The sequence below is a fragment of the Hippopotamus amphibius genome, chromosome 17, assembly GCF_030028045.1.
Source record: "Hippopotamus amphibius kiboko isolate mHipAmp2 chromosome 17, mHipAmp2.hap2, whole genome shotgun sequence".
NCBI classification, from domain to species: Eukaryota; Metazoa; Chordata; class Mammalia; order Artiodactyla; family Hippopotamidae; genus Hippopotamus; species Hippopotamus amphibius.
In genome coordinates this window covers 36,961,574-36,974,679 of record NC_080202.1, presented here as the reverse complement: position 1 = coordinate 36,974,679, position 13,106 = coordinate 36,961,574, and the positions used below count along the sequence as shown (strand labels likewise).

Genomic DNA, 13,106 nt, shown 5'->3' with positions numbered 1-13,106 from the left:
AGTGATTTTTTTTTTAACGTCTGGAATGTTGGAGGTAACTATTTCAATGTGTCTAGTCTGAAGCTTTTGGGGAGCAGTGTAGATGTAGCTTCTTTAAATCAGATTCCGCAGAAACGGTTGTACCAAATAAACACTGTAAATCCTTACCTTTCATAAACGCCATAACAGAACTAACGAAAAACTACCCAAGTGCCAAAGATTTAAGACCATTTCTGAGAAGCTCATTCCATGAGGCCTTCACATTTATTTTTCCAAATAAACGGCTTCCTTTCAGACCGAGTTATTTGCCCTCTACAGAGCTGAGTGGAGGGGCGGGCGGGAATGTGAGAACCGAACAGCAGACTAAAATCAAAAAGCCTTTCTGGAAGCTTCGCCCCCCTCCCCGCCCCCCAACCCCGATTACTTAAGGCCCTCCTGGTCCGGATGACAACGGTGGCCCCCACTTGCCCCAAAAGATGCGGGCCAGGTCCTTGAACTTGACCCAGGCGCCCACGCCTCTTTTCCCCAAAGGTCAAAGGGAGGGGGGTTGGCTGCGTTCTTTCCAGGGCCCCGAAAGCCTGGGGATCGAAGGTTGGGGAGGAGGATGGGTCAAAAAACCTCTTTGGGCCAAGTCCTCGGGCAGGTTAAAGCCACACGGCGGCAAGGGGGCGGGTCGAGCGCGGGGAGTAGTACCCTGACAGCTCGCTCAGGCCCTTTCTCCGGTTTGCCAGCGAGGACCAGCCTCCGGACATTTCATCTGGCCGCAGATTAGGCGGCCGGGAGCTCGTGGTAGCTTCGCGGGGGTTTGGTGCCTTCTCGGCCGCTCGCCGAGCCGCGGGAGCTCCTCGCCGGGAGGGAAGCCCTGCGCGCGGAGCCGCCCCGCGCGAGACTCAGAGCAGCCCCGCGTCTCCCGCCCAGTGCGCCCAGTTCCCCATACGCTGGGGTTTATTGCGCCAGGAAAAGACCCCGGGACCGAGTCTTTGATCCTCCCTTGCTCCGGGATCCTGGATTCTTTAAAACAAAAAGGGGGGGCGGGGCGGGGGACAAAACAAAAACTCAAATAAGCGCTCAGCGGGCCGCTCTGCGCAGCCTCCGCCGGCGGCCGGTCACTGGGAAGCACGCGCCAGGCTCCCGGGTCCCGCGGGCGGCTCCGCAGGCCAAGGATGAGGGGGCCCCCATTTACCAACTCTAAACTTTCGGATCCTGGGGAGACCGAGGGCTCCGCGGGGCTCGTCGGCCGCAAGCTGGGATTGCTCCGCGCAGGGAGGGGCGCTTTTAAAATACAGAGGCGATGGCCGAGGGATGACCTACTCCAATCTTCTCTAATAATTCCTCTGCTATAGCTATTACTCGTTTGCTTTTTATGCATTTGCTTTTCCTGGTCATTTAAAAAAAATAGGGGATTTTACTACCTAAAAATAAGATAAGAAAACATGAACTACGAATGACTGAAAATGAAAGTAACAGTACTTTGATCCTGACTAAATTATTGGTCTTTCAATAAAGCCGCAATAATCGTATTTTTAAAACGCAGAATTGGCGAATTTTCCGCGGAACGCAAAGATCGGAAGCTCGTTGATAATGCAATGCAGGCTTGTGTGGGAGAGGCCCGGTCGCTGGCGCTCTGGAGCCTTCCACAACCCTCTTCCGCCACCTTTCCCTCCACCCCCTCCCCGTCCCGGTCCAGCTCCCCGAGGGATGAAGGAATGTTTACGGCCTGGCTCAAGTTCAACGACAAAATCCTGCCTGGAGGGGGAAGGGCGGAGAACTTCAACATTCAGCCAGACAAAGACCGAGCTCAGGTCTCAGGCGGCGGCGACAGACTGGCCCCACCTAAGATGGGAAGCTGAGTCCACGGGGGATCCCGATTCCTCTCTCCGAGAACCGTCCCCTTATCTCTGCCCGGGGCCTGCGGCGTGCGGCCAGTAGCGCCAGCACCAGCAATCGGTGCGTGCGCGCTTGGGTGGGAGTGGGGAAGTCAGAGGCTGAATCGGCAGGAGCCTGTGTGATCACAGCACAGGCTTGGCCCAGCGTTCAGGACCCAGTGAGAACGCCCTTGCTCTCTTCGCTTCCAGCTCTGCCCCAACCAGAGCCGAGGTGCAGACCTCTCTCCCTCAGAGACCCGCCTCTTTTGCCCCCTCTTCCGAGTTTTGCTCACATCTTCCCACCAGGATTTATTATTCTAAGCATCTTTCGAGGTCCTTCTCCAACACAGCCTTTTCCGGAAAGCCTCTCCATATGCCTTGGGGGGAGGGGTGAATCTTTCTCGATCTCTGTTCCCCATGTGTAGGCATTTGGCCCACCTTACAATGTCAGAGATCACAGAATACAGTCCCCCGGTTTCAGGTCACATCTGAGGAAACAGCAGACCCAAGATCTGGCAGCGAGTGAGGGACAGAAGAAGACGCAGAGATCAGTAGGAAGAGAGAGTATTTCCACTGTCTCCTTCAGCCTTCCACCTCAATGCAAGCTTTTGCATGCAGTAGGCACTCGATAAATGAGTGATGGATTGAACTAAATTTCCACTTGTGTTTAATCCCCCGTGGTTGCACTTACGCAAATTTGCCGAGCGCGCCCAGGAGGGGTTGGGTCTAAGGAGTCTGAGTGCAGCTCTGTGGCCTCAGGGGATGGCTCCAGATGGAAACAGGTGAGGAGAGGTATGCTGGGAGTGGAGGAGAGGCTTGGCTTCCTCTTCTCTTGCGCTGATGTAGACCCCAGAGCTTAGCCCTTAGGAGCTCCTGCTTTGGGGCCCCAGCTTAGCCACTGCTGGCTGTGACACTGATCAAATAACTTACGCTTAGTCTCAATGTCCTCATTTTGTAAAGTGGGTTTTGTCAGTGTGGGGACAGTAGTTTTGAGAGGGCATGGGCAGGAACTGGCTGGGGCTAGGAGGATTAGGTGAGCCCAAAGTGTGTCTGTAGATTACCTTGCCCCCACCCCAAGACCAATGAATTAGCAGTGTCAGTGGCCGAGGACATGGACATGTGGCGCCCTGCTACTTCTGTGCAGGTTCTGCCCTGCGCAGATGTGCCAGCTATGGGCAACCCCTCCAGTTGCTGCTCAGATCCCAGCAGTCCCCAAGCTTCTGAAGAGGGCACAAGAATGGCAGAAGGAAGGCAGCCACACTGATTTATGTTTTAAAGGGCCAGAGCCTTTCCCTTAAGAGTGTATTAATAAACCATCATTACCATTATCATTATGGTTAATTTTCGCCCAGCTTTCAAAGTAGATGTTTTGTAAAGTATTACAGTTTAAATAAGAACAACAACAATAACATTAATTTTATCTGTACCAGGATTCCATCCAGTCGGAGACAAACATAAGGTCATATGGTGGGGCCTTGCTCTCCCCCGCCACTCTCCCCCTGTCGAAGCCGCGCGGGTCCCGCGTGCTGCGAAGCTCTTTCTTTGTCCCTTTCTGCCTAGGCGGCTGTCGGTCTCTCCAGGAACCAACGAGGAGTCGCCCCGCCGAGTGGTCTCTGCGACAGCCCGACGCCCACCCTTCCCTGCCCGCCTTGACCGCGGAGTCCCCCAAATTCCTGGGAGGACCCCCGCCGGGCCCCCTGAGCGAGTCCCCAGACTGAGAGAGCGGTAACGCCCTTGGCCCACGAATCAGCTAGTTTACCTTTTTAGCGAGAAAAGCACTCTTGGAGGTAGTAAAGTGAGCGGGTTTTGATCTGAGAAATGGGAGCATAACACTCTTGCTCTCTCTGCCAAGGCCAGGGCTGGAATTCAGCTGGCCCCAAGGCCCTGAGCTGGGCCGGCGCCGGCCTGAAGGTTCCAGCCTCAGAGTGGCGCAGGGCTCTGCTCGCGCACCTTAGGCTAGAGGAGGAAGCACCGGAGCGCAGCACTGGGGGCCCCCTCCCAGCAGAGTCTGGGGCGGGGCTCAAGGAGAGGGCGCACAACCCCAGGCTCTTCACCTCGCGGTTGCGAGCCCAGGGAAGGCTGCAGTGCCCCACTGCAGCCGGGGGCCTCCTCGCCTCCGCGCCAACCTCGGAGGATCGGGACGGTCTTCCGGCCGCTCTGGCCCTTCTAACGCCGCTTGGCCTCCTCCCTCCTTCCCGAGATGGGGGAGATAGCACCCCTTCCCTCACCTTCCTCCCTCTTCCCATAAAGAGCTGAGAAGAGCCGAGGTAGGGGCGGCGGAGACTGAAACTTCAAGTTCAATGGCAAACTCTCCTCCCCTCCCCTCTGGGCGCCGGCAGACGCTGCCTCTCCCTCCCCATCGTTCCGAGGGTGATTAAACTGTTGCTGCTCCCTGTCATCTTGGAGGCAATTTAGGGGAGGGGGACCAGTGGTGGAACGCTTTCTTCTCCGTCTGCTCCGACAACCCCCATCCGCTTTCTACACAAAAGTAACTGGTAGCCTAGAGAGGAAGAAAGGCTGGCATCAGTTCCCCATTGGATGTTTTAAAATCTCTTCCCGGACCCAGGCCAGCGCCTGGGGGGAGGGGCGGCGTGTCCCACTCGGGTGAGAGGCCGAGGCCCGATCCAGTGCCTTCTCCCCCCTTTCCCAGAGAGGGACTATTCCGGTGGGTGAGAACGTGGTATAAATCTCTTTCAAAAGCAACGGAACCTCTCCTTTCGCCCCCTCCGCAGCAGTTGCCTCGGCGCTTTATTGACAGTTTACGGTAACGGGTTCATTTATTTAATTCACGTTTAAAGCTCTGGGGTTTCTATTAGACCGGACGGGCGCGGGGGCACAGAGGGTTTCCCCCGAAGGAAACCTAAGTAAAGTGCAGCACTTAGGACCTTGAATAAAACTTTAATGAAGGGGAGGAGGGGAGCTGGAGGAGGGGAGGGCAGTCGGCTCCGCGTGGGAGGAAGGGAGCCGCGCCTCTCGGAGAACTCGGCGGGGGGTGGGGGTGGGGTGCGGGTGGGGCGGGGGTCTTGATGTGGGCCTTTTCCCTGCCGCAGGGCAGCTTCTGGTCCTCGGACCACTCAGAGTGGGAGTGGCTAGCTAGGGGTGGCTGGGGCGGGGATCACGACGGTGCAGATAGTCGTCGGCTGCGGCCCCCAGAGTTCCAGGGTGGCGGGAAGCGGTTGCCAGCACAACTAAAGGGCCCCGGAGCTGGAGCCTCGGGTTCGCTCTCCGCTGGGCCGCTTCGGGAATCTAGATTCGAAAAGAGTTTCCGGAGGTCACATCTACGGACTACAACACCACCCCCTAATTCGTCCTTTCGAGGCCTAATAAAATCCACATGATTTGGAGTTGGAAGTAAGTGATCTCGGTCCCGGAGCAGCGTAGAGGCGACCTCCGATCCTGTTTCGACTTTTGCTCAGCCGGGAATGTTCGGCTCGGAGTAAAGGAGAGGGCGTGGAGCGCAGCTCCGAGTAAAATTACAACTCGCTGGTGAAAAGACGCCCGGTGTATTTTTCGGAGTATATTTGTGCACCTCTGCGTTCATTTGTCCATGAGAATGTTGCCTGAATTTACCTATTTGTGAACTTATATTCACACATTTCGGTCTAAATCTCGCGAAACACCCTCTCCTGTAGCTTGAAATGGCCCTATTTAAAAAGCAAGTAGCTACAGGCAAATGTATGTAGATATATGGATTTTGTTGTAATTTCGACACAAAATAGTGAAAGATTTTTAAATGGTCGGTCTCGGTGGGAGGGGGGTATAATTCGCCTCGGGAGTAAAGTTGATGGTTGGAAAGAGTTTCCATAAAAGGGTTTAATACAAAGAGAACTTAAATACTTTTTTTTGCACCGGTTCCATACAAGTAAATGATTCGGGGGGATAAAGGGGAGAGGGGAGAGGGGTTCGCCGCGAATTGTCCTGGGCAGGAAGATAAAATACTCCAGTGGAACGAAGACCTGGACCAAGGGCTGCTGGCGCCGCAGGCTTGCTCCCGGGAGCCCTGGCCACTCTGTTTTTTCTCCATTCGGGATCCTTCGTGCTGCCCTCCTAGCTTTCCTTCCTTCCTCCTGAGTCTCTCAGCCGCTGGACCGATACATTTGCCTATACCCTGGCCCAGTTCCAGGCGACTCTGGGTCCGGGTGCTCTCACACGCAGCCCCGAACTCTCCAACCCCGGAGGCCCGAGGCCCCAAGCATCCTGAAGCCAGAGGCTCTGTTGAGGGGTTAAAGCCGAATCCACCCTCGGGGTTCCCTGAAATGGCGAGCTCCTACCGGAAGGGGGCGCCCTTGTCTTTTTAATAGGCCAAACACACTGGTGGCGAAATAAATCTCTAAAAACCACAGATCTTTTGTTTGTTCTAAAATTATTGCAAGAGGATAACGGAGGATCCCCGAAACTTTAAGTGCTTGATAGCGGAGTGGAGGGGTTAGAGTCCTGGGAGTCCAGAGTCTCGAGGCCCCTGACTCCTTAGGCCTCTACCTAGGCCACCTCAGGAAGTCCAAATGGCAACCCTCTTGTGGCCCTTCCCCTCCCCATGTGGGGAGCCCGCACCAGGGCGCTCTCCCTCACTTGTCCCACACTCTACCCGTAGGCTTATCTGCGCTGAAATCTCGCTATTTCCTAAGCGGCGAGGGAGGGGGCTGCACCCGCTGACCTTAAGAACCTGCGATATTAAAAGCTACTGCGATATTAACATCGCGAAATTGACACCCTCCCCTTCGCCAAGCACACCCATTCTAAGAAGACCTAGGGAGGGAGGGAGGGAGCGTGACTGCCCGTCGGGCCTTTCCCCTCAGCCTCAGGATCCTCTTTGGTAAAAAGATTTAGAAGAGTCTTAGGACTGGGATCCCACCCGACTCAGAATTCTTCGGCTGGGCTGCGGCGGCCAACCCAGAGTTTCCTGGAGAAGGAGAGCCTGCTCCGAGACAGAGCGGCCTTCGAGAGCGTGGCCAGGGCCCCCTCGAGTCGGCCCGCTCCTCGGTGGCTCGGAACGTGGGCCCGGCAGCGGGTCATCTCGAATTCTCGCTTGTGAGCCCGATTGTCGGCAGAGTGTCTGCCGGAATCGCCCAGCCCGGGCTGCAGGAAGATCCAGCTCAAACCCGCTGATTTACTGCGCAGCCAAAGAAGCGAATCCCACTGGGCAATGGGCCCAGGTACACGATATCAGGGTCCCCGGCTCTGCAAACAGCCGGTCTGCCCCAGGTTTCTGGAACTCCGCATTACTCCCACACTGTCTAAGTAAGCTTCGGAAAACAGAATTGGCACCAACCTGCCTTCCACCTCCACTCACCCCCACCCCCACCCCCAAAATTCAGAGTATGTGGACTGAACCAGCGCAAAGTGAAAAGGAAACAAGTCTGTGCCCACTGTTGTCCCGGCGGCCTGCGGTACCCCACTCTGCGACTGGATCTTTGGGCTTCGGGCCACCCGTGGTTCTTTTACTCGAAAAAGAGCCTTTCACGACTCCCAGGACTGAACCCCACAAGCTCCTCGGTGTCACCAGTAGGCAAGCAGAGAAGGAGTGGGTAGTGAAGGGGCCATTTTCTGTTGTTGGTTTTAGTTTTTGTTTTTGTTTTCTCCTTCTGGGCTATACCACTGTGTTTGGGATGTGCCTACCATGGATAGGCTACTATTCCCTCATTCTGAAATCATTTGTGCTTGGACCAGGAACATTAAGGGAGGGTTTGGAAAGTTTTAGAGAGGAAGTGATGAATTATCCAGGCACTTTCTCAAACCCCATTTCTCTGGAAGGAAGAACAGATCTGGGAGGACAGCCCGCTGGCTTCTTTTTCACCTGCGTCAAAATTGAAGAGCTGGGGATACGGACTTCTGAGACCAGTGGGTAGAACCTAGGGGATGGGCAGGGAAGAAGGGAGAGGCATCCTCCAGAGCTGTCCATCCTGCCTAGCTGTAATCTTAAAAAAAATGCCAAAGGGGCAACGTAGTCACGTGGTGTATCTGCCATTTCTTGTCTCCTCTGCCTTCACTGCCATGGGGATGGGCTTTGGAAACGGAAGGGGTTCCAGAGGAAGCTGTCCTGCCACCGGTCTCCTTCCAAGTTTATTCATAATCAGCTCAATCCATGAAAGCAGTTTCTAAAGTTCTCTACAGAGCTCTAGAGAGAAAATATGATACTAATTATCATGGCAACCAGTACTGGTTATGGTGACTATTGCCATTGCCAGCGTGAATGATTATGACTGGGACAAGGTCCTTTGGGTGGTTTTACCTGGTGGACTGGGGTGTAACTCTGGACCTCGCTAGCTCTCTGGGACCAATGGGGTACCTAGGCTGTCTCTGAGGAACAGCCCAAGAGTGCTGGGAGGAATGTCACCTCTGGGGCCCTCTCAGCAGAGTCCTGGGCCCCAGCCTGGCTGTGGCAGGCTCCTGGTCTCCCCAGGACACCCCGACTTCCCCATCCCCCCTTCCCCAGCCAGAACCAGGGAGCTCCCTCACAGAGTAGCGCCGGTTTTGACCTTGGCGAGGACCTTCTTCTCCTTGACCCGGCGATTCTGAAACCAGATGGTGATCTGGCGCTCTGAGAGGCTGGTGGCCGCCGAGATCTTGCGCCTCTTGTCTTTGGTGATGAACTTGTTAGCTGAATACTCGCGCTCCAGCTCCCGCAGCTGCCCCTTGCTGTAGGGAATGCGTTTCTTGCGGCCGCGGCGGAAGACGCAGCCGTCTGGGGGGTGCTGTGCGCTTGAGTCTGCGCGGCAGGAAAGGGAGGGAGAGAAAGACATGCCGAGACCACCAGCTGGCGCAAGCCCAGGCACAGACCCAGGCCCCACAGGCTAGGTCATCCTGCAGGAGCACTCAGGTCACCCTACAGGCGTTCATGCACTCCTGTCCCCCCAAAGCACAAGAGGACACCTCAGCTTCCGGCTGATTCTCTGATAAACCGCGCAGCCTTGGAAAAAGGTTTCTGCAGGCCACTCTCACACCTGCAAGTCTGCAAACACACCCATCACACATGGTCAGACCACTGTCTATATATGTCCACCTGCATGTACATTTTCCAGCTCTCAGCCATTCTTATAGATACTGCAAGCAAATTCGGTACAGAGGGGAACACATTTCTGTCCCCACTCCCAACACATGTGTGCACGTGCGCACACACACACACACACACACACGCAGGCACTAATGCGCACACACACACACACACCTAAGTCATGGCTGCAGGAAAACTAAACTTTCCTTTGGAAACTGAAAAACTCATCTAAGAGAAAGTGAGGGGTTGTATTCTTCACAGAACATCCAATTTCTCTGTTCCCACCAACCCCGCTGCACCCCCACACTCAACGAATTGAGAGTTATTTAGCCCTTTTGAAGAATTAAACTGGGATCCTGCTGGGCAGGGACACCCTGAGCCCCAAACAACAGGAAAGAGCCAAACACTCTGACATATTCAAAGGCTGGTCTCAAGGCCTCCTGGGACATCGGGGGCCTGGTGGTCCTCAGGCTTCAGATAGCACCCAGCTCAGGCCCCTCACACTGACCTTGTGGGGCCTCTACCCAGGCTCTCTAAGTGCCTGGACCTCCTTCAGAGTCCTAACAGCCAGCCAAGGAGAACCGATCTCCTCCTCACCAGCCCCAAGTCTCCCTCCACCTCCTCCCAGGCAAGTGCCAGCAGGGCCCACAACCCCACACTCAGCGCCACGGGGATGCAGAATAGTGGGCAGTTTACCTGCAAATGCCGCCTTCCAGAAGGGACCCGGTGGGTTCTGTTCTCCCTGGCAACACATCTGGCTGTTCCAGCCACCGGTGAGGGTCCAGGGCTGGTAACTGTCCACAGGCAGCAGGGAGTCGTGGCGAGGCTCCCCGGGGGCGCCCAGGGTCTGCACCACCGACACATCCAGGTAACTGGCCATAGGCTGGTAGGGTCCCGGGTACCCCGGGTAGAAGGCAAACTCGGTGGGGCGGCTGGGGTACTCCTCCCCAGCCGAGGGAGTCTCCGCAGGGTAGGCGGCCAGGGTGGCCGCCTGGGCACAGGGTTTCAGCGAGCTCCGGGACACTCGACAGGAGTAGTACCCGCCTCCAAAGTAGCCGTAAGGCACCGGAGCTGGGGACGCCCCCTGCGGCACCCCGGGGCATGGGTGGCACTGCTTTGGCGGTTCCGCAGAGCCTGGCAGATCCAGGGGGCCGTAGTTGACAGCGGGCATCAGCGTAGGCGCCGCCGCTGGATGGCTGGTCAGTGGGGAGTGGGCGACCAGGTTCCGACTCCCTCCGGCTCCCAGCAAGCCTTCGATCTCCTTGGCCCCGTCCAAGGTGGCATAATTGCCGGGCTCCATGGGGCCGAGGGGCGGCTCATGAGGTGCTGGGGGCAGGGGATACAGGGGGCGGCCAGCTCGCTCTCCCTACCCAGGCCCGGTGAATCCAACGCGTTTTAAATCGCTCGCAGCTCGCTAGGCGCCTGCATTCGCTCGGTCCGGCCGTCTTGACGAAGGAGACGCAGGAGACGCAGGTGCCCGGGCACGGGCGCTGATTGGCTGCGGCCTGGCGGAGAGAAGCTCATAAAATCTTCATGGCAGAAACTGCGAAAATACTCTCTCTCTCTCCTCTCTCCCCTCTCCCTCTCTCTCCCCCTCTTCCCTCCCTCCCCACCCCCCTCTCTCCCCCCTCCCCTTCATCTCTCCCTCTCTCCGACCCCCACCTCCCTCCTTCCCACCCTTCCTCCTTCTCTCCCTTCCTCCCTCCCTCTCTCTCTGGTTTTTATTTTTTTTTTATTGCATTTGAAAACGGAGAGAAAAGAGAGGAGGTGTCCTTTTGCTGCTTTCCAGTTTGGAGCAACCCAGCTACGTCCGGGGTGGAGGGAGGGGAGTAGCGGGAGGCGGGAGAGGGAACACGGAGCCGGCCCCACCTCGATCGCCTCCTCTCCCTCCCTGGCTCTCTGTCTCCAGTGCTTTGGCAGGTTTAACGAGAGAATAAAAAGCTCTCTCCATAAAGTGTCCATCTCGTGGGGAGAAGGGGAGTCGGGGGTGGGGCCGGGAGGCCGCTCTGGGCCTGAAAGGGGAACCCAGGAATGCGCCTGAGCCAGAGGAGGCTGGAAAATGGGGATTAAGGGGTATTTCTGGAAGCCCCTTGCTTTGGGGCCTAGGTACCAGCATCCCAGTTCACTCCAGGTGCCCCTCCCACCCTGGATGCACAGTAATAAGCGGCTCCCAGGGTCAGGGAAGTGTCTGGGACGCCTCTTCCCGATTCGGAGAGGGGTTGGAAGGGAGAGGGAGCAGGACAGGAGCCCCAAAGGAGACATGAGAATTGGAGACGCTAAATGTTCAGGCCTGAAGCACACATGGAGCTTCTGAACCTGGCCTGTAAAAGGGGGTCTGGATTTCCATTTAAGGGTGGGGAGAGAGATATGGAAAGATGTCACACAAGACCTGTATATTCAGAGAGAGGCAGAGAAAGAGCCAGGGAAATGAGACCCAGAGACAGCACTACAAGGAAAAGAGAGAAGTTGAAAGAGGGGTTGGCAGAGAATCTTATAAAATCCCAAAGGACCAGTTGGAAAAGATAAACCCTTCCCCCATTTTCTGGGATCCAAGGAATTTTCAGGAAACCAGGCCTGGCTAACTGGCCATGAATTAGTTTCGGGGGTTCTGGAGCTCAAGAACACAGAAGCCTGGTCTGTGTAAAAGTGCCCAGACTCTTGGCCCTCCAGTTGTCCTCCTACATGCCAAAGGGCCCAGGAAACTCACCCTGGCCCCGGTGCACTCTCACCCAAGTCCAGGACCGGAAAGCCCAAGACCCCTATCTGCTTCCTCCAACCTTTACCTTTCCTTAGAAGGAAAAGGGCATGGGAGAGGGAACCCCAACCACTGGAGGAATTGCCTGAGGCCTCTCTGTTGGGGCCTATTGTGCAGTGCAAGGCAGAAGACCCAAACAAATTTGTTTCACAAATCTGTCTTCAGAGATTTTCTGTTTCCATTACTACCCCTCCCAAATCAAATCCTTCTGGGTTCACTTTTTCTAGAACTCACAGTTTTTCTGGAGAAGACAGGAACTTTTGCATTCTACACCTGGGTCATAGCAATTATATAGAACAGACCACCTTGCACTCTAGGTGGGCTCAGCCATGCCCCCTCACCAGCCTGAGCCTGAACTTAAGCCATCTTTCAGGAAATGGCCAGTGCAAACCAAAGTTGCCCCAAGTTGTAGGGCTGTAGTGAAGATTATAGATCACCCTCAATAACCATTGCTAATATCTGAAGGCAGAAAGCATGAAAGCCTCACTGGATTTTGTTGTATTTGAAAACAACATGAGAGAAAAGGGAGGAGATATCTCTTTGATGTGTTCCAGTTTCTTGTTACAGCATCTTGCTTCCCTGATTATGAAAGGCAGACATACCAGGGTTTTTGCCTAAAAACCAAGATTTTTTTTTTACTGGTTTTTGCTTGGTATATGACAGCACAGGCATGAATAGATCCCTAAAATTTAAAAATAGATAAATCAATTCAATTTCTGGGAATATACCCAACAGAAATGAATGTTTATGTCCATCAATAGGCATGTCATAAAATGTCCAAAGCAACTTTATTTATTATAGCTCAAAAATAGAAACTACCCAAATACTTGTCAATAGTAGAATGGATAAATTGTACTATAATTAAAGAATGGAGTACTACACAGCAATTTTTTAAAACACTGCTACACACAACATAGATAAATTACACAGATATGTGGGTAATAGAAGCCAGACACAAAAGAGTAACTTTCATATGATTCTATTTCTATGCCGTTCAAGAAGAGCCAAAATCAGCCTGTGGTGATAGAGTTTGGATGAGATTATCCGGCGGGGGGTGGAAGGGCTCCTGACTGGGAGGTGACATAAGGAAGCCTTTTTGGGGGCTAGAAATGTTCTCAGTCTCAATCTATATGCTGGTTACATGGGTGTGTTCACTGTGTAAAAATTCAAGATGTACGCTGGGTAATTCTTCACTTTACATCAGCTCATCCCTATTATTTTAGAAGGAAAAATAATTAAATACAAAAATTTAAAGATTCATAGCAACATTGCCTGCCACTGTGCTTTTTGGATATTAGTGGTCTTATCCATGTCCACGGAAATAAGCAGCTAAATGCATGTAACTGCATCACTGTGGAATGCAGAGATGACCGATTGCAGAGATGACCGATTCAAACCTTGCCCTGGAGAAGCACCAGCTATGCTGGAGACCCCTTTGTAAACAGATACATTTCAATACAAATAAATACTATGGGGGGTTGTTTTTGTTTTTGTTTTACTCTACAATTTATTTAGC

The 13,106-nt window shown here is 54.3% G+C and overlaps 1 protein-coding gene across 1 annotated transcript; it reads right to left on the bottom strand.

Moving 5' to 3' along the window:
- Positions 1-4,959: 4,959 nt before the first annotated feature.
- HOXB13 (homeobox B13) lies at positions 4,960-10,135 on the bottom strand. Its single transcript, XM_057713815.1, has 6 exons — positions 9,532-10,135; positions 8,301-8,550; positions 7,639-7,693; positions 6,735-6,920; positions 5,952-6,111; positions 4,960-5,090 (listed from the first exon to the last, which is right to left on the bottom strand). The coding sequence occupies exons 1-6, from the start codon at positions 10,133-10,135 to the stop codon at positions 4,960-4,962; spliced, it is 1,386 nt and encodes a 461-aa protein (XP_057569798.1).
- Between the last annotated feature and the right edge of the window lie 2,971 nt (positions 10,136-13,106).

Coding starts and splice junctions, on each gene's coding strand:
- HOXB13 (XM_057713815.1), bottom strand. CDS start 10,135: ATGGAGCCCGGCAATTATGCCACCTTGGACGGGGCCAAGGAGATCGAA. Junction 6,112..6,734: donor CCTTCTCCAGGAAACTCTGG/GTTGGCCGCCGC, acceptor CCCTTCCGGTAG/GAGCTCGCCATTTCAGGGAA. Junction 5,091..5,951: donor TCGCCTGGAACTGGGCCAGG/GTATAGGCAAAT, acceptor TTTCGAATCTAG/ATTCCCGAAGCGGCCCAGCG.